Consider the following 25,780-nt stretch of genomic DNA (forward strand, 5'->3'; position numbering starts at 1 on the left):
TAGATATAATTTCATAATTAAACGTCATGCCTGTAGGCAGTAAAAGAGCCAAACATTGCGTGTGAAAGATGATCTTATAGCAATAAAGACATTACAAAACACCAGGAAGTAGGCCTGTACTGATTCAGCTGCATGTTTGTCCTTTATTTGCCATACATTATGAATGTCTTCTCTCACATTTTAAAACTCAACTCAGGAGGTTAGATGTTCAAGAAAAATACATTAATGGAAAGGAATTGAGTACAATTCTCAACACAACAAACACAGGAGTTCAAATATGTTGCATTGGCCCAAATTAATGTATTCATAGCATAAAATCAAAAATGCTGATATGGATTAGTTGCAAATTTTGCTTATAAACGCCTAAATATTTGACCTATCTCTTAATTAACAGGAAAAGGGGTAGTTCCACGCCATTTCTTTTTGTCTGTAATGCCATTCACGACTGTTGCGCCACGTAGAGGCCAGACGCCGTCAATACATAGGAGGGCCAGTAATGGAGTGGGTGATACTGCAAATATTTGTATCGAATCGATACCAAGTAAATACAGGGCCAAATTTCCGAAGCCGACACCAATACTTTTAGGCAAAAACAATGTCGACAAACTTATTTCTGAACACTTTAATATAAATACAACAATATAAGACAATGCAACAATAGCAACAAAATAATAAAATCATTCCATTATTTCCTTTAATTACATAAGATATTTGAGCAGCATACTCGTGACCCTACGAAGGACAAGCGGCATAGAAAAAGGATGGATTATTTCAGCAAAATGAAGTCAAAAATAAAGAAAAAAGCAAAAACTACTATAGGGTCTCATTCATATCCTTTGCCCCCAAGTCCTCCTGTGGCCAAGGATTTTGCTGGGTTTCCAAAAAATATAACAATGTATCAATGTAACAGTATGAACAATACAAAAAACACATACATTTGTCAAAATAAACACAGAAGACAACTGAAAAATATGAGCAAACCATCTTACATCGATCCGATAATGATACCATACTCCATATCAACACAGTCGATATTAGTGTCGATTCACTCATCCCTTGTTCTGTCACTGTTCACAGCAAGAGTCAGCGGGCGATCACCCTTTGAAAACCGTTCCTGTTAAAAACGCAATGACCTGGCAGCTCGTCCCGTTCTTCTGATGAAACTTCCCAAAATGCTCAATGAGGTTTCACCTGTGCTAAAAGATGGCGGAGTCGGATGGTGTGGCGATTTCAACGACACATTCACAGAGCAGGTGAGTGGGTCTGGTTAAGTATGTAGTCAGTCGGTCCTCGGGGTCGGACAGGTTGGCGGTGCTTCTTTAAGCGACGTCTCGATGGCGCCTCGTCTGCAGCCGCTTTTAGAGAGGCGGGCGAGAAAACAGGAAACACCGAGGATCTGTCTCGGCCTGTGGATTCTACCCGGCTACTCCAATCGTAGGCTATCAAGAGCACAATATATATTCTCGATCGCGATGTTCTCAATACAGATATGTTAGAATTGCGTTAACCAATCAGTAGGCCAATAAATAACGTCTAAATAGAAGAATATTGGCTAAAATTAGTTCCTTGCGGAGGTAAACGGAAAATAAGTGCAAATGTCCTGACCATTGTGAATAGTTGTCACGCTTGTATTTTCTTTAATGTACAAACCCATGAAACACAAAATGTGACCTATAATTCCCATTTTTGATTGATGGTGTGAAATGCTACCATATGGCCAATACCCATCACAATGGCTATAGCAAAAATGATATCAAAATTAAAAAAAAAAAGTAGACATTAGTATGGTATTTCCAGTAGCCATTTTTTATGTAGCCCAAATAATTTATTAATTGGGAAAGTCAATGATTGCTCGGTCATGAATGTAATAACAGTATTTGTCGCAGCCATTCTTGCGAGTACCAACAACAGGTACTCACGAAAGGTTAGGGATAGTCGGCTTTCGGGTGAAATTTATGCAAAATTTACAACAGGTGTGTGATCCATGTATTGACCAATAAATGTCCTGGTTCAATTAGAATTGGTATTTAAACAGTCCTCTTCACCATGCTGTTCACATTTTGACAATCATGAGACCAAGACCACACCTAACTATTGATCAACAGTACCTGACCATGGCAAGGCTTCATATGGGATGTTGTCAGAGGGAAGTGGCCACTGTGCTGAAAGTGCCACAGGGTGTCACTACCAGGTTGCGATAGGGATACATAAAGACTGGAAGAGTCACTGGAAGGCATACTGAAAACCTTTATGTATAAAAAAAAAAAAATACACCTCTTGTGAATCTTGCCATTCAGCTCCTGCTAGAGAACAGCAAGTTGTGCAAAAAGTACTGAAACACTGAACAGCTGGATATGTGCATTCAAAAGTTTACAAAAGATCAAATTAAGTTAACCTGTAAAGGTTATGCTGTAATCCCTCGTTATATCAGTTAATTGTTTCCAGACCCGACCATGACAGGGGAATTTTGGCAAAATAGGGTTCCTTATTTAATATGAATGAAATATTTTCGTAGTTAGAGGATATAAAAACCTGTGTTTGTTGCTATAAATGTGTTCCCTAGGGGAGAAGAGTGAGTGGCGAGCAGGAACTGATGTCAGGGGTTGAAAGTTGAGTTTCTTCTTGCGAAATTTATTTTGGTGCTAGAGTGGGGTGTGGACAGGAAGTGACATTGGCAGTTCAGAGTTGACTTTTAGCTTGGCGTGGGTTACGGCTACAACAGTGGCCCGTGTTAGGGGTTATTGTGCCTGTAGTGAGGTAATCCAAACCTGGAATAAATGTCTGTTGCGCCAGCGATTAAGTCTGTTGTTAATGTGTCTCATCGAACATTACAGTAACATTACTGACACCTAGTGACTAGTGCAGAATACTACGTCAGCGTTTTTGAAGGCGTCTTTTGAATGCCATATATTTATATTTTAGCTCATTTAGCCATTTTTATACATTTTTACTAATAATAGGTCGTACCACACAACTGCATGATTTATTAATATATTTTTGTAAAACCGAGAGTAAACCTGCAAAATTCAAACCACAACGTGGCGAGGGACGACTGTAATGCATTTTAAATTCATCCTGAAATTTCACCCAAAAGCCGAATATCATTTTTTTGTGAGAAGTGTACGTCACTGTGTTTTCTAGCATTTGTAGTGTAGCATCAGTACTTGCTCTTGCACTTTGAGGGACAAGATAAGATAAGATAATTAAGGTTAATCTATGATTCTACCAATCACGCAAGTTTTGTTAATGCTTGCAAATGAAATAGCTATGAAAGAATTGTGGGTTTATGTACTTAACGTTAATTTCCCTTGGCAGACCTAAAATGCTCACCTGATTCAGTTGAGGATCTGAATAAATTTACAGTTTTAAGTTTAGGATCCCTTGTTTCACTCAAAGTGACAAGGCCTTTTTCTCTTCCAGTATGGCTAGCAAGAATAGCACCCTGCGCTGCACATTTTCAGCCCCCAGCCACAGTGCCACCCTCCTCCAGGGCTTGTCGGTATTACGGGCTCAAGGCCAACTTCTTGATGTGGTGCTGGCCATCAATGAGGAGCGCTTCCAGGTCCACAAAGCTGTGCTGGCCGCTTGTAGTGATTACTTCAGGTCAGTGTGGATCACAGGACTTCCTAGTGCCCATATACATTTTAAATTCACAGCACTTAGTGGATTACGTCGCTCGAAGCACTTTGCATAAGGCGCCAGTGCAACTAGATCCAAAGCCTTTTGGTCAGGAGAGCTACGTAATGCACCGGAAAATGACCGACAACAAATTGCTAAAGGATGTTGTTCGGAACACATTCTGATCAGAATAGATATTATCAACGGTCAATTTTCACAAGTGTAGAAATGGAGACCTGCCAACCTTGTCGTACTCTCAGAATCAGCCTTTACTTGCCACTTATACAGAGGTACAAGCGGAACTGTGCAATCATTCGTCCATACATATACACCATACTCTACAATAAGACAGGGCAATGGAAGAGGGAGAGGAAAGGGAAAAACAGGAGGAGAGGGTAGGGAAAAAAAGACAATTCCAATTCCACAGTGTGGGACTGTCAAAAAACCTCAGCATATGTAGGCACAAACAAGCACACTTTTACAACATGAACATAAGACTTGCACCAGGGGAGAGGGAAAATGGGAGTAGAGGTGATCCCAACGCAGCCAGCCACAGCTAATGCAGCGATTATCGGCGCCAGCTGTGGTCCCCGTCTCGGCAGAACCGGGTGGATATAGCGGCAAAGGCGTTGGATGAAGGAAAGGGATGTATGTGCGAATGCGCATGCGAGTGTTCTTGGATGCATGAATGTGTAGGCCCGAAGAAGTTCCCCCGACAGGTGCCCAACCTTGGAGCCGCAGTTCGCAGGGTGTCATCGCGATGACACAGCAGTTGCCATGGAGACGTCCGTGAACGAGCCCGTGACAGAGACAACAAACAATAGGTGTTTGTGAAGAAGAGTAGGAGGGAGTCAGAGCGTCCCGCTGCAGCAATCTCTTGGGGGAAATTGTTGTCGAGCCACGACCTTGGATAGGCCGAGGGGGGAGGCCAAAATGCAGTAGTGTTTGGGTTAGCATGGGTTGCCGCATTCCAATAGACTCTACTCTATTTGTCCATTCTGGTCTCCCAATCGATCCATCTGCCTTTGCAAAGCCGAAAGATTCCCCAAGATATTTTCCTTGTTGTGATTCACAGTCGCAGTCTGAGTTGTAACATCTTGACTAACCATATCAATCACGACGGGTTGCTGTTGGAGAGCGTTGAACCGCTGCTTCCGTCTTACGAATTCCGCGATACACCAGGGCTGTGCATAGGTAACCGTCTTCGACGTCCTCCATGGAGAGGAGAATTGCCAGCCAGATAACCTTCCACTTCCCCCAACTCTCCATCACGTACTCGGTGGTGACCGTTCTGTCAGGGCACACAGGTTCCCCCGAACCCAAGCTTCTCGTCGAGAAGATATTGTCATCAGTTGATCAATTCCATGATTTAGGTTTGGAGAGCAGTGCAGAGAGAGGCTCCTAAAAATATGAGACAGGACTAAAACGACACACAGAAGCAAAGCAGGGAAGATAATGGAGAGGAGAGGTGAAAGATGTGGCCTCTTTCGTTGAGAGCCAGCACACATTTTGACCCTTGAATACACCTGTCCACTGTGCTACTGTCCAGAAATACATTTTGTTGCAGTTCACCAGCTTCAGTTTCAAGTTCCGTCTGCGAAACGCAGATTATGCTCCTAGCGTACGCTCCACCAGCTCACTCATCCCCCTGCAAACCCTCTTGCATAGCGTGACCTGCACCTCCAAAAAACTCTAATCTCGCAGACCGTAAAAGGCTGTGATTGGCCGACTGTAAAACATTATTTTCTGTATGTATATGTTCAGGCCCTTCTCCTCTGATGTCTGATCATTTGCAATAAAAGTGACTCTTGTAACACGTGGATTAGTTTCAGCTGCAATAACACTCCCCTTCTCGCTTTAGCTACCGTCATTCGCTAGTGACGAAGGAAGCTAACAAGCTAAATAGTCGACCATAGTTGTATGCTCGATCATGATATAGCGTTGTAAAAGATGCGGCCCAGAGACTTGTTTTTATTGACCCGCAGTAATTGTTAAAAAAAACACTAAAAAAATAGAGTAAGGCATAATGTAACGAGAAAAAGCCGAAATTTGATACTAATAACAACACAAATCTTTGTCTTTAATATATATACATAATGTTTTTGGTTTTTTTTAGCCTTTTATAGAAAATTTAAAAAACTGGGCCCATGCCGGTGATGGGGGCAGAGGATGGTGGAGCACTCATGAAATTTCTTCAAGGTTGGCAGGTCTGAAAATATGTAAATTAGATAGGATAAGTGATATGGTAAATGACAGTCAGCTGTGATATATCATGATGTATAGGTAAGTGAAGAAAGAAAAACATATATCAACAAAAATGAAACAAGTTGGTTATGCAGTCATGGAAAAAATGATTAGACCGCCCTTGTTTCTTCAGTTTATTGAACGATTTTAATGCCTGGTGCAACTAAAGGTACATTTGTTTGGACAAATATAATGAAAACCAATATAGCTCATAAGAATTTAATTTAAGTTCTGATATCTAGCAACTTACATGTTTTTTTTGATAATAACCAAAATCACATAGATTCTTGCATGAATAGCTATAGCATTGTACTGACAAAAAAATTAACTTTTATGAGCTATTTTTGTTGTCATTGTTATATTTGTCCAAACAAAGGTACCTTTAGTTGTATCAGGCATCAAAATGAACAAAGAAACTGAAGAAACAAGGGTGGTCTAATCATTTTATCCATGACTGTATTTATAAATACAATGAACTGGACCAGATATAGTGAAGAGCTTGGTGCATTGCATCATGGGAAATCCCCCGTTAGTCTAGGCCCATGGGCTGATTCAGAACAAGCTTGTCTGCCTCTTACTGAATCTGTAAGATTATATGGTACCATTGTAGAGGAGGCTGATAACTGAAAGTGCTGCCTCTGTTTTCATATCAATAAGGGCTCTAATCTTGTTGTGGAAAGTAGCTGCAGCAGTCTGAGTTCTGCATCCAGAATGAATATGTCTATGAAAGATTTACAGTTTTCACTTGTTTTTGTGTTGCAGAGCCATGTTCACTGGAGGCATGAAGGAGTCAAATCAAAATACTATTGAGCTGAAAGGTTTGTCCGCCCGAGGGCTGAAGCATATCATAGACTTTGCTTACAGTGCAGAAGTCACTTTAGATTTAGACTGTATTCAGGATGTCCTTGGAGCAGCTGTCTTCCTCCAGATGGTCCCTGTTGTGGAGCTGTGTGAGGAGTTCCTCCAGTCAGCGATGAGTGTTAAGACATGTCTGCACATCGATCAGATGGCCACCAACTTCAGCTTGTCTTCCCTCAAGGCGTCGGTCGATGCTTTCACCTTTCGCCACTTCCTGCAAATAGCCGACGAGGAGGACTTTTTGCACATGCCCATGGAGCGCCTCATCTTCTTTCTGCAGAGCAACAAGCTAAAGAACTGTAGCGAGATCGATCTCTTCCATGCTGCTATCCGATGGCTCCAACACGATGAGTCTCGCCGGGCACAAGCCAGCAATGTCCTCTGCCATGTGCGCTTCCCACTCATGCGTTCATCCGAGCTGGTGGACAGTGTTCAGACGGTAGACATCATGGTGGAGGATGTGCTGTGCCGTCAGTACCTACTAGAGGCCTTCAATTACCAGATTCTTCCATTCCGACAGCACGAGATGCAGTCACCACGCACACACATTCGTTCTGATGTCATGTCTTTCATCACCTTTGGTGGGACGCCATACACTGACAACGACCGCACAGTGAGCACCAAGGTGTACTATCTCCCTGACATTGCTTCTCGCCAGTTCAAAGAGTTGACTGAGATGGACACAGGGTGCAGCCACGCCTGCGTTGCTGTGCTTGATAACTTTGTGTACATTGTCGGTGGGCAGCATTTACAGTATCGTAGTGGTGAAGGGGCTGTGGACAGCTGTTTGCGCTTTGATCCACACTTGAACCAGTGGCTGCGCATCCAACCAATGCAGGAGGCCCGCATCCAGTTTCAACTCAATGTCTTGAACGGGAAACTTTATGCCACTGGAGGGCGCAATCGATCTGGCAGTCTCTCATCTGTGGAGCGTTACTGCCCAAAGAAAAATGAGTGGACCTGTGTGGAGCCATTAAAACGCAGGACTTGGGGTCATGCAGGGACTCCCTGTGGAAAAAAGCTGTATATCTCAGGGGGTTATGGCGTCTCTTTGGATGACAAAAAAACTCTACACTGTTACGACCCGGTGGCTGACCAGTGGGACTTCAGAGCTCCCATGAATGAGCCTAGAGTGCTGCATGCCATGATCTGTAGTAGGGATCGGGTGTATGCTTTAGGTGGACGCATGGACCATGTGGACCGATGTTTTGATGTGCTGGCGGTCGAGTATTACAATCCGCAAAGCGACCAGTGGACCACTGTAAGCCCCATGAGAGCAGGGCAGTCTGAGGCTGGCTGCTGCTTACTGGACGGAAAGATCTACATCGTTGGGGGCTATAACTGGCACCTGAACAATGTCACAAGCATTGTTCAAGTGTACAACACGGAGACAGATGAATGGGAGAGGGATTTGCACTTCCCTGAATCCTTTGCTGGGATTTCTTGTACACCAATTGTACTTCCACAGACACATGTCGAATACCTGACCTCTTGGCTGTGAAAACCTGTGATGGGCGGTGAGATTCGTGGCTGGTGAGGCGTTTGACTCCTTTGGAGAAGAGAATAATTCAATATGGTTCAATAAATGTTTTCCAATTGTTTTCGGGTACTCCCTAGTCCCATTTAATTATTTTATTAACGAAAAAGCATTTGTGTCCTTACCCTTTTATCTGTATATGAAGTACATGCACCCCATCCTTCTCCAGGAAATTTCTGATGCTTTCTGATGTAAAAGTCTGATCATCACATGTGAGCTTGGTTGGGTATACAGTAATCCCTCATTTATCATGGTTAATTGGTTCCAGACTCGACTGCGATAAGTGCATTTCCAGTAGGATCCCCTCTTTATGACTGGAATATTTTTGTAGTTATGGCATAGAAAACCTGTTTACGTTCTTCTAAACACGATTTTTAACGTCCAGCCCTCTAGACATGAAATAACACCCTTATAGTTACCTTTACATTCATATTACCCAATATACAGCAGACGCCCCTACAACGTAAATAATCTATTCCGAGAACCTTTGTGTTACAGGGTTTTTATGTTATATGAAGCGTAAAATACATGTGTAAATAGCCTAATCCTTTCGAAGATCTTCCCAAACTCACCCCTTTGGCACTTCAAAATATTAAGTCCACCAAATATGGTGGGAAAATATAACAAGATGTTAGCATAAACATAGTAGAGTAACAATATAATCCAATATAAAATAAGGTAATAAATAAGATTACTATAAATGAATAAAACTGAAAAACCAAAACAATCTTACCGTTCACGAGATGTCTTGATCAGGAGCGCAAGTGGAGGCAGGAAGGAGGAGGAGGACTAGCCTGTGTCGAAACGCAACTCAAAGAGTCTAAGAGTCAGCTGGTCTCACAGACAAACGCATACGCACTACACGATAATGCTGTGTGCAGAATTTTAATTTGTAACTTAACTTAATTACTTAAGTTAGTTTAAGGGCGACTACGAAGAGGAAGGGAGGTTGAAGGGAGAAGCCTGTCTCTCACACAAACTCACGTACCTGCTGTATAAGTCAGCCAATGAGATGAGAGCCTAGGCGGTGCCCCGATAATCAGCCAATGAGATGAGATCATAGGCGGTTCCCCGATAATCAGCCAATGAGATGAAAGCGGAGGCGGTTCACCGAAAATCAGCCAATGAGAGCGTGAAGCGTCAGAAGGCGTCACCAAGTGTTAGTCTGAACTTGCACCGACTTGAGGCATAAATAAAATTGATAGAAAAAAAAAAAACTTGACTTGACTTGACGCTTTACGTTATATAGAAATTCTTCTGAAATACGATGCAAAAACTTTACATAAATTCTTTACGTTCAGTGGAATTTACGTAAAAGGAGGTTTACGTTATGCGAGGTACTACTGTAGTAGATATAATCATAGAAAATAAGCCATTTAAGGCAGTTTACCTTTTAGGAGAGCAGAATCGATGGTGGCCAGGAAGTGACGTTGGGGGTTCAGAGTTGAGTTTTAGCTCGTGTGCTATGGCCGCAACAGTAACCCATGTTGTTATGATTATGATTATTATTATGATTATTATTATTGTGCCTGTTGTGAGATAATTTTAACCTGCAATAAAAGCCAGTGGTCTGGTGCTTCGGTGGTGGTCTCACCGAACAATTACTGACACACAGTTACCAATGTAGAATACGACATCCATAAGTTGTGGTTTTAATGGCATATACTGTATTTGTATTTTAGTGCATTTTGCTATTCCTATGTTTAAAAACACATAATTTGTGGAAAAAAGTACTTTAAATAAGCATGTTTTTTGACTAATAATAGGCTGAAGATCAACCATGAAGCAGCGATCATTTAGTAATTAATGTTTGAAAAACCGAGATAGAGTGATTAGGCGATGTTCAAACAGCGTTGTAGCGAGGGATCTTGGCAGTCACATTCATTCATTCATTCAGCAAAGCATAACAATATCGTGCATTTGGCTTGCTTTCCAGCTGATGCTGGCGCTGTCAAAAAATAAAACGCTAGATTTATGGAATGATTGCAGTGACAAACACCTTCCAGTTCACACACACACGACCCCATCAGGATGACGTGTGACCTGTGTCCGATTAGCAAGAATAATAATGTCACACTTACATTAAAGACATTACGCAGCCTGTAGAAAGTCATGTTGTTTAATAAATTTATTCAACATTATATTATTGGCGATATGCTGACAAGGCTGGCGCACTAAGCCGAAAATAGGCGCTCGTGGCAACCTCATCATCGGTTTCTGCCCTCTATTTGGTCAGGAAATGTGCAAATTCAGTGATTTTACTTAAGAAAATGTAAAAAAAAATAAAATAAAATTGGAATCCTACAGAAAATATATGAATAATACAGTTCAATAGACAAATAATATTTATTTATACATTTAATATTTATTTTATTTTTATTTTTATTTTTAATTTTTATTTATTTATTTTTTTCATCATGCCTCACCTGACCGCACTTCCTCTGGTGAAAACTTAGTGTGCACCACGTGAGTTCATCAACATCACAAAGTGCTGTAATTCTCGGCTTTAAAATGTATTATTAGCATGAAGAGTGTCATAGAAATGTGTGAAATCCTGTTAAGCAAGGTTTTATGACACGATTATAGTAATGAATATAAACTGTTTTGTCTACATTAGTATTTGTGCATCACATTTATTACCTGTGGTTTTCTCACATTTGGTTTTGTACCATTTGATATCCCTGGCAAATAAATTTCATACAGTCATATTATGAGCTTCATTGTTACTCAACATTTATTTTATTCATCAGCGTTTAAGTGCGACTCAACTGTGGACCTAAATGTTGCATATTCAGATTGTATATGATTTTAGGTATTGAAAACCATTTGCTGTTTTAATTTTTGATATATGATATATCTTCATTTAATCACAAACCAAATTCCTAAGAATACTTTGCATGCTGCATCTTTTGGTACATGGAAATTCTCGTCACTGTGCATCAGTGATGTGTTCCTACTACATGGTCCTGAACACTATGTTTTCTGAAGTCCTCTTTGAGCTATTTATTGTCTTTGCACAACTCCTCAGTGTGGCTCTGTTGTGGCTGCTACCATGATTCATGTATGTCCATGTGAATGTCAGCTCTTAAGTGCTTTTTGTCTGGTGTATATGAATCATCCCTGTCTCTTCAACACGGTCGTTGAAGCTTTTGGATTGTAGTGTTTGTTTTACTATGGAGGTGATGTTCTAACCTGCACTCAAATGACCTGATGCTTCTTAGCAACTGTCTCAAATGTTCTTTTTGACTGCAATGTTGCACTTTTCACTGCAGAGTGAAATATGATTGTTGTACTCGTGTGTCTTTAAGGAATATGTTTGAAACTAGCCATGTTAGGAGACATCGTACATAAGCGACTAAGCATATACATTTTAATGCGGGATTTGCCCTGTCAGTAAAAAGCACACTCTTTCATGACATGCAACACAAAGAGACCTGTAGTCATGGGAATGTAATTACTTGTGTGGCTCTAAGGGCATCGTTTATTAAAGTTGTATCATGTTTTAAAATGTTCCAAGTGTTTTCTTTTGGTCTTGATGAAGTTAGGTATCAAACTAATTGTTTTTGTCCGTAGGCAAGTTCATTGTGTGCACTTTCTACATGCTGTACGATCATGTTACTGTACACTGATAGATCTCTACATCGGCTTGAGTAACTGGAAGAAAGGAAGGACTGTAGATGTCAGAATAACCATCCACTGTATATTCCTGTTATTAATGTAAGTGTATGCATATTATGCCTCTCTTAATGCAGGTTTCACATTGACATATAATGTGGGGGCGGTTTCCAAAGTATGATGTGCCAGAAGACTTGATGGAAGCTGCAGCAGCTTGAGAAAAATAAACGATGAGTCTGTTGTGATCAGAAAACTCTGCAAAATATTCACCAGGAAATCTTTTTTTTTTTGTGGAGGCCCCAACTGAATAATATTCTCTGATGGGAGGCTCACCGGAATACAAACCCCTGTTATATGTATGTGTATATATATGTTATATATGTTATAAGTATCTCCTGTTTTAATTTATTTATTGACCTTTAACCAATTTTTGCCATAACATTCATATATATACAAATGAATTAGGAATAAAACCACAAAATATGTCAATTTATCTCAACAAACATGAATTAAAATTATATCATATTTGCCAAGAATATGTGCGCCTGCTTGGTGAGCAATGAAATCGCTGAAGTCCCAACCCAATCCGTTCTAATAGAATACCACTTTTATATAAAGTAAGTGCGTTTGAGACACCAGTTTATTACTCTCAATTTCCCTAACAGATTAAGTATGTATGTAGGGGCCGAACCATTATTGAACTCAGATGGATTTTATATTGGTATATTTTGTCCATTAAAGAGATGTTGCGCATTAAAAAGATGCTAAAACCAATGCTAATCTGAACATGGACGTCTTAGCTCTGTGATATATGTGACAGGGCAAATTAGTGTAATATCTAATAATATATCTAATTAATAATGAAATCATTGTATTTTCAGAATATGAGGGCCAGTTAAAAAAACAGCTGCGAGCCGAAAATGCCCACCGCACACTTTTCAAACAGCTGACTTAACTGAACCAAGGCGTGCATATGGGGTAAATGACAATTGAAATGTGGGCGTGGCTAAAACCCACTGACTGCGTGATGACGACACCAGAAGGCCCCAACGTGGTGCGTAACGTAACATTCCATTAAGAGAAGAGGGAAAGATGGCGTCCTCTAACAATCCCCGCAAATTTAGCGAAAAAATCGCTTTGCATAACCAGAAACAGGCGGAGGAGACTGCGGCATTTGAAGAAGTCATGAAAGACTTGAACATTACCAGAGCTGCACGGGTAAGACGTGCATAACCCTGTTTTTAGCATTTTGTTGCAACGCTGTCTGGCAGCTAGCGAATGCTGCGAAAATCAACCTGAATGTTTATGCGCTAAGAGGCGAAAGTGAATGATTCTGCAGCAACAATGCAACGATACTGTATTACTCTTTCTACTCAGCCAGCCGGACATATGCAACTCAAGCGTCATTAATAAACAGTGCATGCAGTCGAGTTAGCCCATTGGAGCTGAGAATGAAATGTACACCTGTCTTCTGGCTAGTTGATTATTTACAACTCATCATGAATTACCAAATGAATATTTCGGCTTAACCTTCAGCATGCAAGCCAAGCAATGAATTCATAATAAACTGAAGGTATTGACAGAGATCTCAGGAAGGGTTTATGGAGGGCAGCCCTAACGTTAGCGTTAATATCAGGCGCCTTCCCCAGCTGTGGTTTGTTTTGATCTAGTCCTCGACTAGCTGGACGACAACAGCTACTTTAGCATGCTAGCGTAGTCATTTTAAACGCCTCGGCAAATAACCCCCTCGAAAAAAGGAAATGTTTAATTGAACAGTTTGGTTTTCACCGCCCCACTCTGCACTACAGGTTAACTGTCACTGCAGTCGGTAATCGTCATTGTGGATGTTGTCTTAGTCTGGACCTGACACCCTTAATAGAATGGAATATTTAACCGTTTGAAGTCCGGGTAAAGATTTCGCGGTTTTACATACTTACTTATGGTTGCCTTTTATATTTCACATTAAAAACGGTTTATCTCACCTCGATTGGCTTCCGTCCTGTACAACCTCACACGTGTGACTGTGTACATTTATTTTTTTCATTTTGACATAGTGTATTGAAGGGACTGTATGCAAATCGATCCAAATTACACTTTTTGAAGCCTAAAAAGTATAAGAACACAGCAGCATATGTTGCCGGTAATTGTTTAAAAGGACAGATTGTACAGCATGTCAAAAAGCGAATTAAAGATAAAAATTGCATAAAAATTGTAACACATTTTTGTTTGGCCTGAATAAAATAACTGGCGTTCATGGCTGTCACTCATAAATTTTGGTATTAACGTACATGTCCGTGGTGGGAACACACACAAAAGCTCAGCATCCCAGAGAGGTGATCAACAATTTGCAGCCATGTTGTTGTTACGACAGGCTATACTGTACATTCAATGATAGCTAACGTTAGTAGCTAAACTTTGCCAAATTGCTATCATCAGCTGACAACAAACATAAGTGCGCTTGCATGTGTTTTGTCGGCGTAGCGTACATACACAAAGCAGGAAGAGGTGGGATATACTGTAATGCTTGCAGCAAATGTGAATGTTGGCCCCCTCTAGTCAGCTGGAGGAACCTGCTGCTTACAGTACCTACAGTACATACCTTTTAACACAGTGTGCCTAAAATCATACTAAAATGCAGTGGTCCACACAGCAAAAAACTTCTGGCAAACTTCTGCTTTGTTCTGTGAATTTGCAGCATTTCTCTCATGTAGCTGTTTTGGGGGATTATGTGTGTTTTGCAGCATTTGCAGCATTTTTCTTACAGCTTTTACAGTATGTGCTTGCAAATGTAAAAATTCATAATGTGTAATGAACCCTTCTTACAGCTTAGAATGCAAATATGTATAATTAGAAAAACTTGCGTACAAATTTAGAAAACAAAGTTAAATGTAGTCAAATGCCAACGACTATTATTATTATTATTATTATTATTATTATTATTATTATTATTATTATGATTAACAATTATATTTACCTGCAAAACAAGGTGAGGTCTTAGGCAGTTGCAGTTTACTGTATACTGTATATACTGTATACACACATATACAGTACAGTGGTGTGAATTCTTATTTTTTGCATGTTTGTCACACTGAAATATTTAAGCTCATCAAACAAATTTAAATATTAGTCAGTGACAACACAACTGAACACAAAACGCAGTTTTGAAATGAAACTTTATTATTAAGGGAGAACAAAAATCCAAACCTACATGGCTGCTGTGAAAAAGTAAGACATTGGATATTCGGCTCCGTAGCTACAGCGGTAGTTCCCCCTCACTGTGCCCGGACTGCTGTGCCATGGTGCGGGGAGCTGGCACAGGAAGTGCTACTCTTAACAGCTGGTTGTTTATACTACGGACCATCAATAAATTACTATTGCATTGAAGAGAGTTTGTTAAAAAAAAAAAAGTCATATATTCTAAATCAAAATGATTAGTCCTACCCTGAAAGTATTTTGCACGCCCATGTTTTCTAATTTTATCTTTTATTGGATGGACTTTTATTGGATTAGGGACCTGAGGTACAGAGGTTTGTTACAAAAGCCAAGCAATATTGTTGGTCATGCTGTGTAGTAAAAAAATTTAAATTCAGATGTGCATTAGGAAAATGTGGATTGGGACATCCCTAATCTGTAACACGGACTACTGTTGTGGCCGTAACACATCTCAACTCTGAACCCCTGATGTCACTTCCTGTTCGCCCCCCCATTTGGCTCCCATAGCACCAAAACACATTTACAGGAACACACACAAGCACAATAACATGAACACAATAATAATGCCCTTACATTGATGAGACAATAGCTACCGCAGGAAGTACTGTACAGAACAGGAAGTACAAAAAAAAAACAAGGAACTTTACCAATGCTATTGTGTGAGTCTATATTATGTCTTAAATGGCTTATTTGCGCTGCTATATTGGGTAATACGAGTGTAAAGGTGACTATAGCAGTGCTATTTCATGTCTAGAGGGCTCCAATGTTGAAAACTGTATTTACTGTAGATGGCCGTAAAAAGGTTTTCTTGCTCCAACTGCGAAAATATTTGATGTATAAATAAAGAATCCTATTTTGCCGAAATTGACTTATCATGGTCAGGTGTGGAACCAATTAACTGTGATAAACGTGAGATTACTGTCTGCTTTTTTGGTGGGTAGATTAAAGTCTTAGTATGAAATTCACATAGTATGAAATTGTTAGGATTAATCAACACATTGCATTTGCTTATAAGTGGGGACATATTTCAGTCAATTGAAAAGGGACCATACAGCTTTTGGATTTTTGAAAAATTCTTTTTGATGTATTTTGTGAAGTACTTCAACTCCAGTGAAATGAAAATAAAAACAATATTTATCTGTTGTATTTGCCGGGAATATTGAAGTGAGTGTAAACACCGAATCTGTAAACGAGATAGATCTGTGGTCTCCGTCAGACTTCTTTTGTGTTCCCATCCCCGACTTCATTTCATTGCATTTGTTTGTATTATTCTTCGGTGACTGATGTGAGACGGTGTGTTTGCATTTCAATGAATGGCCATAGTGAGTTAATGGATCATCTCATGTGTTGCATCCTAATGCTGTATTACGCCAGCTGTCTGCAAGTCATTTACATTCCCTCACATGAGTTTATTTGCTCTGAAAGATTTTGTCCGCAATGATTGCCACTTGACAGCCACACGTGCCTGGTCTCATCGGGTCTCTATCAGTTCATCACTGCATTAACTTGAACCACTGGGAACTGGCAGGCATCATTCATTTTTTTGCATTACCTTTTCTGTGATCAGATCAGTCATGCGCTCATGCTGTCATGCAATTTTACTTTACTCACAGTTGCAGTTAAAGAAGACCCAGTATTTGCAACTAGGGCAGAATCGTGGACAGTACTATGGAGGCTCACTGCCCAATGTCAATCAGATTGGAAATGGCAACATTGACCTGCCTTTTCAGGTGAGCCCTTAGCCTCTCAGTACATTCTCACAGTAGATTGGGCTTTGATAGTGGGTAGTAAATGCAAATTAGTTGCTTGGGTGGAACAGGAGATCTTTAGGATCTTATGGTTCAAAGGAATCAAGATATTTGCATCAGTTCTACCCTACAGTGGAATTTGGTTGCAATATAAATCAAAATCATTGCTTGTCATGGCTTTCCATTCTAAGATACATTTGCCAGCTCAAGCATCAGTATGGGGCCCCATGGCTTGACTCATTTTGAAATGAACACATTTGCACCATTAATCCTGAGACCTTTCTAGCATAATGTTGTCTTTTGTGTGAGCAAGCTGTTTTGCTGCCCTCAGTGACCTATGAGTGTGTTCACTCTAGAATTCAGTGCTGGACACCAGTCGCACAACCAGGCACCATGGTTTGGTGGATCGCGTTTACCGTGATCGGAATCGCATCACGTCTCCCCACCGCCGACCTCTGTCAGTTGACAAACATGGACGCCAGATATCCTTTTTGCAGTGGACACCATGAAGGGGATAGTATTCTTGGTGTATTAGCTTGAACTGTTTGGGTATATCTATAGAGCAGGGATCTCCCTACTTTTTCCACCAAGGGCCACGTACTGAAAAATGAAAGGATGCAAGGGCCACTTTGATGTTGTGTAAATCAATCCATGTAGAAGTTATATATATTTCAAGAAAAAATAGGCTGCATCTCAGGTTTGTGATAATAGCTGACAAAGCGCTTTATTAGTATGAATTTTGGTCTTTGCTCTCTTTTTTTCCATTATTGCTGTTTTTGCATTTTCCAAATACTTCAACTTTGTTCTAATAAATTTTCTTCTCGTAATTATTTACTTTATTCCCATTTTACTTTACTTTTTACTTTACTTTAATTTTACTTGATTCCCATAATATTTTGTCGTTATTCCTGTAATATTATGATAATAATATTAATATAGCAATTCATTAATATCGTAATATTATTTTTCCCAACCATGTCTTTGTTTTGTGTGTTTCTCTTATTACGACGTTAAAAAAGATCACACATTTTTTTCTTTAATATTTCAACTCCGTGATACTAAAATTATATTTCTTTTAATTTTTTGACTTATCTTTTGTAAAATGACCGCTCTTTTTTTCAATTTCTGCTGTTTTTTTTTATTTTTCAACTACTTCAACTTTCATCTTCTAATTATGACTTTATTCCCAGAATATTTTGACTTTATTCTCATAACATAATTTTTCGGCAACCTAATAAAAAAAAATACCATTTTCCTTTGTTTCTTATAATATTCCGACTTTAAAAAAAAGATCTTCTTTAATATATCTACTATTTAAACTTTACACGACTAAAATGCCCTCATAATATAATATTATTCTCTGAAAATTACGACGTTCTCGTTAGATTACAACTTTTTTTTCAAAGTTTTGACTTTATTCTTGTAAAATTACTGCTGATTTTTCTATTTTTGCTGCTGTTTTTTTTTTTTAAATTAATTAATTTATTTAAACGTTTTCTTCTTAAATTATATTTTTAGGATGCAGAGCAGGCTAATTAAACACAAATGGCCACCAGGTCGTACTTTGGTCACCCCAGCTACAGACGGAACCTAAAAAATTAATCACATTAGTTTGAATTGGCTCCACCATCATTGTCATCATCTTTGGGTTTCTGTAACAAGACTGCAGATTAAATTTGATAATTTAAAATAACAAAAATAGTTTTGCCTCATTATTAATGTTACTGTTGCAACCTATTTGTTTCACTGCATAGACGGGGTGATGATAAGCATTACATTTCTACGTTTTACAATATTGCGCACTGACCCAAGCCTTATTTGTTGCTGAAGCCCCACTTGTTGGGAATTGTGTTATTGATTAGTTCAATTTTGTTTAATGAGCCAGCAGGCACGAAATTAAGCTATGGCCAATTTTTCACCCCTGCTTTATTTGCCCTAACTCGATTCACATCGACAGCTGCCCCTACAGCTCAGTTTACCTCTCCCCACCACCAGACACAAGCTGGAGAAGGTAAGCCATCTACCCTTTGCCATTTTCCAGAATCTAACCCAGGAGAAACACATCTTGCTGAAATTAAATTACAGTACATGAAAGTCAGCTGCACAGAAGATGTGTTATGGGTAATATATATTTCTAACGGAATAATTGTTTTTATGGCTGGGATCGTCAAAATACACTATGTTGCCATGAGGGATTTAAGAGCCATTTAGGTGACATCTCGTCTCTCATACAGGACAAATTCAGATTCTGCCTTACACCAGAGCGCCATGAATCCTAAACCCCAAGAGGTGTTTGCTGGTGGATCACAGGAGCTTCAGCCTAAACGAGGTAATGAAAGATGTACTTGCAAAGACACAAAGCTACTTTTATTAATTAAAGGGATAGTTCGGCCTTTTTGACATGAAGTTGTAGGACATCCCCATCAGCAGTGTAGTGCATCAACAGTGACTTATTCCCCACTTCGTGAGCCGAGTTCTGGTTGGATTTCAGTGATGACAAACATAGTACCGGTTGGTGGGGCCACTTAAGTTAAGTGTTTGGCTTCTCAAAACTATATGCGTTCAAAAGAGTGATACATTTGCATCACAAAAATGCCTCCTCAAAAAAATCTGACCTCAAAATCGTTCGGTGTTACTTTCTCTCCCGTCGTCTCCCTGCGTGTCCATTGTCATGTATGTGTTCTACACAGTCTGAAGACCGCGCATGGAAACACTTGTATCGGATTGCCAATATCTGAGATTTTAGATGCAGGCTGATATAATCCAATTTTTTTTTTTTGCCGATATCGGCCCAGGACACCCTTATGGGCGCCACACACAGGAGGCGACATCGCCTCTATTCATTTTCGTGTCACCGTCCAGCCAAGCGACACATGAAATTTGTGCGTGTGAAAGTTTGTGCTTGTACGAGTCATGCGACGCGATCCCAGAAAGTTGGGAAAATGTTAAACTTTTCATCGCTGTCGCCCAGATGAGGACCAATCAGCGGGAGTTTCATCGATTGACCAATGAGCGGACAGAATGCTAATCAGTACGCTATGCTTGCCGTGTCAGATTTGAGAGAAAAAAGAAGAAAAAGAATATAGAGCGACCTAGAAAAAAGCAGCGGCATGGGAACTAATTGGTGCTAGAGTAAGCATAGCGGGTAAGTTCACATTCATTTGCACCGACATTTATGTGAGTTAATCGTCAATACTAGCAAGATCCGGTACTAGCAAGAGTACTCTATCAACACCGGCTGCTTTTCCTCCTCCAAACTACTTTAACACCCCCAAGTTCCCTCCACATCTGACAGCCAATCAAAACCCTGGGAGACTCATATAATTCGCTCTGGATGTGAACACGTCGCTCATCAGTGTAGCTGGTCACAGCCATTCGTCGCCTCCAGTGTGCATGGTTTGCTATGTGATTTGTTCCGCCAATCGCAGTCGTTTGTCGCCTCCCGTGTGTGGCACCCATTAGTAAGCTGTACACAGTAGATCCCCACCTACTCACGGTTTGGCATTTGCACCCCCACATATTTGTGGATTTCTTTTCTCTGTTTTGAATTGTAAATAGTTTAGTCAAAAATGGTTTTCGAGTCATAAGATGCTTTGACAAGACGTGATGTTGTCGAATTGCATGTTTTATCAGTCCTGTAATTTCCAGACTATAAATCGCTGCTTTTTTCACACTCTTTGAACCCTGCCGTTAAAACAATGATGCCGCTAATTTTTGGCTAAAAGAACTACGTTTTCCATGATGCTTGGAGTGTTGAAACAAAGTAGGTATTTCCACAATAGAAACTAATATCACATGTTCCGAAGTCTTATTTAGCGATCATGTTTTGATCTGACAAATCTTAAATAAGTTTGATCAAGTGTGGAATTACTACAGCTTCTGCTTGAACTACTTGGACCCCGGCAGCTGTTGAACGCCGATGGGGGTGGGGGGGATAGCGTGTCACGTCTCACCAGAGCTAACGAGTGACGCTGGGCACACCACGGGTCGGTAGGTTTGCAAGGTTTATAGTGTCTTTTTGTGTGAATATCCCATGTTACAATGTGGACACACACGGCTTATAGACAAGTGCGGCCTGTATATGTACAAAAAAATAAATAAATCTTTAAATTTGGTGGGTGTGGCTTATATTCAGGTGCGCTCAATAATCCAGAATTTATGGTAGAGTGCTGTATACTGTATGCCTTTAATAGTTTCTTAATGTGTAAAACTGTGTACACGTGTTTAACTGTGTGAGGCATATTATAGGTCTTTTAATGGGCACGTCCGTTATTCACTTTTTTTAGCCATTTGCTGGGGGTCTTGTAACGTAACCCACACGAATAGTGGGTATCTACGGTGCTCTATTTGAGCAGGTACATGTCTCATATTCTGTTAATATTTATGCAGTTGGAATGATACGGCTCGCTACTTCAGCATGCTGCTTCAGTATTTAGCTTCCGCCAGGGGAGTGAAATCTCTCAATGGAGCTGACTCGAGGTGATGTAGATAGGCTGATCAATAATTCACTGATCTTCCACGGATTGTGTGTGAAGCCCTGATGTAGTGAAACCCAAATAGGTTGTCATCCAACCAGCCTGCCTGGTGGTCACCTTGCTATTTATAGGCTCCTCAGAATCATGTGCACAGCACCGTATTCTGCCTGACTGGTGAGGTATCGATGACTAATTTCTTGCCCTGATGTGAATCGTTATGTGTTTTGTCATAGCAAGCAACTGTGTCTGGCTGTTTGACTAATTAGTAATGCTGCCAACAGTGCCTGGGACGGAGAGCCCGGAGTCAAATGCTGACAAGGAAGCACAGAAACAGCTATGGAATGACGAGAAGGTACTGAGGGAAGAGGGAAGGACTGCATACTTTTTGTTAGTTTAGTGTCACATGTATACAAAACTTTAAATTGGAGATTTCGGTTTGTCTTGTCTGCAGGGGGACTCACCAAACCCCAACACATGTGATGTCCCAGGAATCAAGTGAGTGTCTTTCCTCCAGTACATTGTCTTCTAGTGAGTGAAATATCGATGCTTTCTCACTGTCCGAGAGGACTTTTTCATGACTGATTAAAAAATGTTTTTAATTTTCTTGTAGTATATTCCCCTCACCAGACCAGGAATTGAACCCGTCGGTGCTGCCTGCTGCACACAACACAGGCGGCTCATTGCCCGATCTTACCAACATCCAGTTCCCTCCCCCGCTGTCCACTCCACTGGACCCCGAAGACACAGTTTCCTTCCCACCTCTCAGCTCGTCCAACAGCACAGGCAGCCTGACCACCAACCTCACCCATCTGGGCATCAGTGCGGCCAGCCATGGTAACAGTAATACATTTCATTGTGAGTAGTATTCTAATACAGCAGAAAGACTCAATTGAAAGTTTACCTTTTTAAGCATTTGGCTTTTGCTCATTTTGCACCTCATTTAATTTCTACAGAATGATCGAGGAAAACATGAAAAACATGTTTGATTTATTGGAATACAACATTACGAGAAAATATGTTTCGGAATCTGCACTTTTGTTCTGTTCTGTACTGCTCGGGGTGGAGAAGGATGTGCACTTTGCTTACTCGTGAAGTTTGTCAGTCTTAGGCTACGATCACACTGCAGATCAGTTATGATTTTTTATTTTATTTTTTGCTGTGACTATCTAATTTTTTTATGTCATTGTCAGTGTGACTGTACAATTTTTTCCAAATGGGACTCAGGCCTCGTTCATATGTAGATATAAGTCCAATATATCCAATCTGCTGCGGTCTCACAGCCAGATCACATACTGTATATCCGAACTACTGCATATGTCATCAAAAGGCCTGGTTTACCATGTGAGGCTTGGATAAAGGCACTCAGCGACGTAAAAGTTTTTCTTGTCATCCGAAAATTACTTTTAAAGCGACAATGTCCCACCACTCCTGCCACCCACACGCTCCTCAGACGTCGCAGCAAAAATTCTTTCCCTCTTTCTTCTTAATCTCCTACTCGAAATCATTTGCTTAAGAAAATATTGACTCCTGTTGCACAAAAACACGTTAAGTAGAGCACACGCTATGTGACATTGTGCTTTTGCACATGCACATCACTCCCTGGACGCTTTGCATTCACATTAATAAGTCGCATTTTTTTTGTAATGTGAATGACCACATATCCAATCTGATTTTAACAAAAAATCTGAATAGGTCATCACACCTTGCAGTGTGAACGTAGCCTTAGGTATGATTCCATTTGAATGCCTTGGAGCTGCTGTGGGCCGTACTCTTAACTTAGTTTTCTTTCCTTAGGGATCCCTACTTCCTCTCAGCCCAGTATGACTGTAACAGAACAGCGCCGCCAGCCTCCTGTGGTGCCACTTACCCTCACCACTGACCTGCATCTTCAGAAGTCCAGTCAGCAGCTGTCACCCACCCTCTCCTCACCTGTTAACATGACGCAGGTGATGATTTACCAGCAGTGCCATTCAAATTTCAAAATCGGATATAACATTGGCCGCACGGTGGTCTAGTGGTTAGCACGTTGGCCAACACAGTAACAGCTTGGAGATCGGGAAGACCTGGGTTCGATTCTCCCCTGAGCATTTCTGTGTGGAGTTTGCATGTTCTCCCCGTGTGCGTGTGGGTTTTCTCCAGGTACTCCGGTTTCCTCCCACATTCCAAAAACATGCATGTCAGGTTAATTGGTGACTCTAAATTGCCCATAGGTATGACTGAGTGTGAATGGTTGTTTGTCTATATGTGCCCTGCGATTGGCTGGCGACCAGTCCAGGGTGTACCCCTCCTGTCGCCCGAAGTCAGCTGGGATAGGCTCCAGCATACCCCCGCGACCCTAATGAGGAAGAAGCGGTATAGAAAATGGATGGATGGATGGATGGATATAACATTTTCACACATTTCTATCACTCTGAAGTCCTGTCAGATTAGGTTGTAGTTTCTTGTGCTTATGCCGTATCTCAATGGCTAAAACTAGGTTTACTTTTAAAGTTAAGGGGACAAAATGTAAACATTTCAAGTGTCAACATGACTTTAATTGCACAAATAGCGGCACCATTTTGTCTAACTTGTGCATGGAGCTAAAATAACTGTCAATTCCATCCAGCCATCCATCTGTCCCTCCCACACAAAGTCAGCCAAGTGAACCACTACTGCTACTAATCAGGTACAACTATTCCTGAATTACTTTGCTGTATGTGGTTCTCCTTTAGGTGTTGTCAACGGAACAACTGACCCTAGAGCAGCAGCTTGCCCAGTTCCCACTTTTCAACCAGCTCACAGCTCAGGTCCAGGCACAGCTGCTCAGCGACCTGCAGAAGCAGACGCCACAGGGCATTCAGCTCATCACCCTGCCAACTCCTCCCTCCACCGGTACAGTCCCCGCCACTGCCAGCAGCCCCTCGCCAGACAGCCAGACCTCGGCCAGCATCAGCTCGGTAAGATGACAGGAAGTCGCATATAAAGCCGGCAAACAATTAGGAACATGCAATGTTTTCGTAACATTATCCCACACGAGAAGGATGTATGAGGTTGTTATTGTGCAATTATATTTTTCAAGCGTGCAGAAGGACTGGGAATCTTATCAATCACATCACCACTATTAGTGAACATTCCATGACTCGTAATGAGTTGAGGCCGTATTCGATGCCACCTCAATTCCCCATCCTTTTGATATTTGTGTGTGACCGGCATGGAGCCTAGCGCTCGCTAACCCTCTTCCCTCCAACAGTACCGCAATCAGACTGGCTCACCAGCCACTCAGTCTCCAACCTCCCCAGTCTCCAATCAAGGCTTCTCCCCCGGCAGCTCTCCTCAAGTAAGAGCCCACCCACCAAGCCAGCTGCTTTTTGGGGAAGGGCTTTGTTCCTGGGGGGGAAGCTAATTCTTGATAGGCTGCTTTTCATCTTTTGCATCAGCCATTCATCAGCTGCATTTCCTCATCACAATTGTCGCTGTCCACTGTGCATGACATGATAGCCAATTCTTGATGGAGGTCCTGTCCCTTTGACTTCCTTAAAGAGCAGTACATTATTTGTTCCATGTCATGAGCTGTGTTTTAGCAACTAGTTGGAGCCCAGTTCCCCATTACATCTGCTGTTTACATACAGATAAATAACTTCTGTCTCTTTTGGGAGAACGTCGACAGCGTCTCCATTAAACATTTGGTACACGGATTAGGGTTTTTGCATGTGTTTTTATAATACGCTTCATGCTCGCACAGAAAATGGGCGTTATCAAGGAAATCAACTTTGACACAACTTGGAAAATGAAGTTGAAAAAAAAGAGTCTTGTCAAGTTAAGAGCATAGACTTTAATGAAATGCACTCACAAGTTACCATGGGCTATACCATCACACCACAGTGTTGATTGTTCTTCTGGTCATGCTTCTGTCATTATACACTCCTCATCGCAATTTAAGATCAGTTGAAAAATTGCAAGAATTTACATTTAGCACTGTTGGATCTTAAGGAGCTTCTAAGTAGAGCTTTAAAATCCAAAAAGAAGAAATGGGAGTGAGACACAAAATTTGTGAGTAAGCAATTTATTGCAAACAACCATTAACTGAAACAGGCTGTTCATCAGCTAATCAAAAGTTTAAGACCATAGCTCAAAATAAAACCCAAGCCCTCCTTAAAATAGAAATAAGGTTCTCAAAAGGACTCGGTAATGAGCACCGTTCTTGTTAATCACCTCAAAAATTGGTTTTGTCCTGCTTGATGCCAATGTTTCCAGGAGGCTAGTGGGAATGTTGCTCTAGGTGGTGACGATGGCTTCACGGAGGGCACTCACTGTCTGGAACTGTTGGCTGTTTTTGTAAACTTCCCTTACCATCCATCCCCAAATGTTCTCAATTGGATTTAGATCAGGAGAACACACAGGATGGTCCAAAAGAGTGAGGTTATTCCTCTGGAAGAAGTCCTTGTCAGGCGGGTATCGTGAACTGCAGCGTTGTCCTGTTGAAAAAGCCAGTC

General features: G+C 40.9%; 2 protein-coding genes across 14 annotated transcripts in view; both read left to right on the top strand.

Annotated features, from left to right (window-relative positions):
* The first annotated feature begins 1,039 nt into the window (after positions 1–1,039).
* klhl26 (kelch-like family member 26) lies at positions 1,040–11,751 on the top strand. Of its 2 annotated transcripts, XM_054790736.1 has the most exons (3): positions 1,040–1,253; positions 3,421–3,603; positions 6,625–11,751. In XM_054790736.1, the coding sequence occupies exons 1-3, from the start codon at positions 1,204–1,206 to the stop codon at positions 8,219–8,221; spliced, it is 1,830 nt and encodes a 609-aa protein (XP_054646711.1). In that variant the 5' UTR covers positions 1,040–1,203; the 3' UTR covers positions 8,222–11,751. The 2 variants fall into 2 exon arrangements, with proteins under 2 accessions (XP_054646711.1, XP_054646712.1); XM_054790737.1 differs by lacking the exon at positions 3,421–3,603.
* Positions 11,752–12,908: 1,157 nt separating this feature from the next.
* crtc1b (CREB regulated transcription coactivator 1b) overlaps positions 12,909–25,780 on the top strand; it is a 50,239-nt gene continuing 37,367 nt past the window's right edge. For 8 of the 12 annotated variants that reach the window (XR_008572603.1, XR_008572605.1, XR_008572606.1 and 5 more), the window contains exons 1-11: positions 12,909–13,090; positions 16,699–16,815; positions 17,190–17,315; positions 18,783–18,844; positions 19,068–19,162; positions 21,590–21,660; positions 21,760–21,803; positions 21,919–22,163; positions 23,103–23,254; positions 24,020–24,244; positions 24,538–24,624. Coding sequence is in view for 5 of the 12 variants with exons in the window: in XM_054788754.1 (XP_054644729.1) it covers positions 12,965–13,090; positions 16,699–16,815; positions 17,190–17,315; positions 18,783–18,844; positions 19,068–19,162; positions 21,590–21,660; positions 21,760–21,803; positions 21,919–22,163; positions 23,103–23,254; positions 24,020–24,244; positions 24,538–24,624 (1,350 nt within the window). In the remaining 7 variants the exon portion in view is untranslated. The remainder of the gene's footprint in view (positions 13,091–16,698; positions 16,816–17,189; positions 17,316–18,782; positions 18,845–19,067; positions 19,163–21,589; positions 21,661–21,759; positions 21,804–21,918; positions 22,164–23,102; positions 23,255–24,019; positions 24,245–24,537; positions 24,625–25,780) is intronic. The other 4 variants (XM_054788749.1, XM_054788750.1, XM_054788753.1 and 1 more) reach the window with 4 other exon arrangements.

Source organism: Dunckerocampus dactyliophorus, chromosome 10, assembly GCF_027744805.1.
Source record: "Dunckerocampus dactyliophorus isolate RoL2022-P2 chromosome 10, RoL_Ddac_1.1, whole genome shotgun sequence".
NCBI lineage: Eukaryota > Metazoa > Chordata > Actinopteri > Syngnathiformes > Syngnathidae > Dunckerocampus > Dunckerocampus dactyliophorus.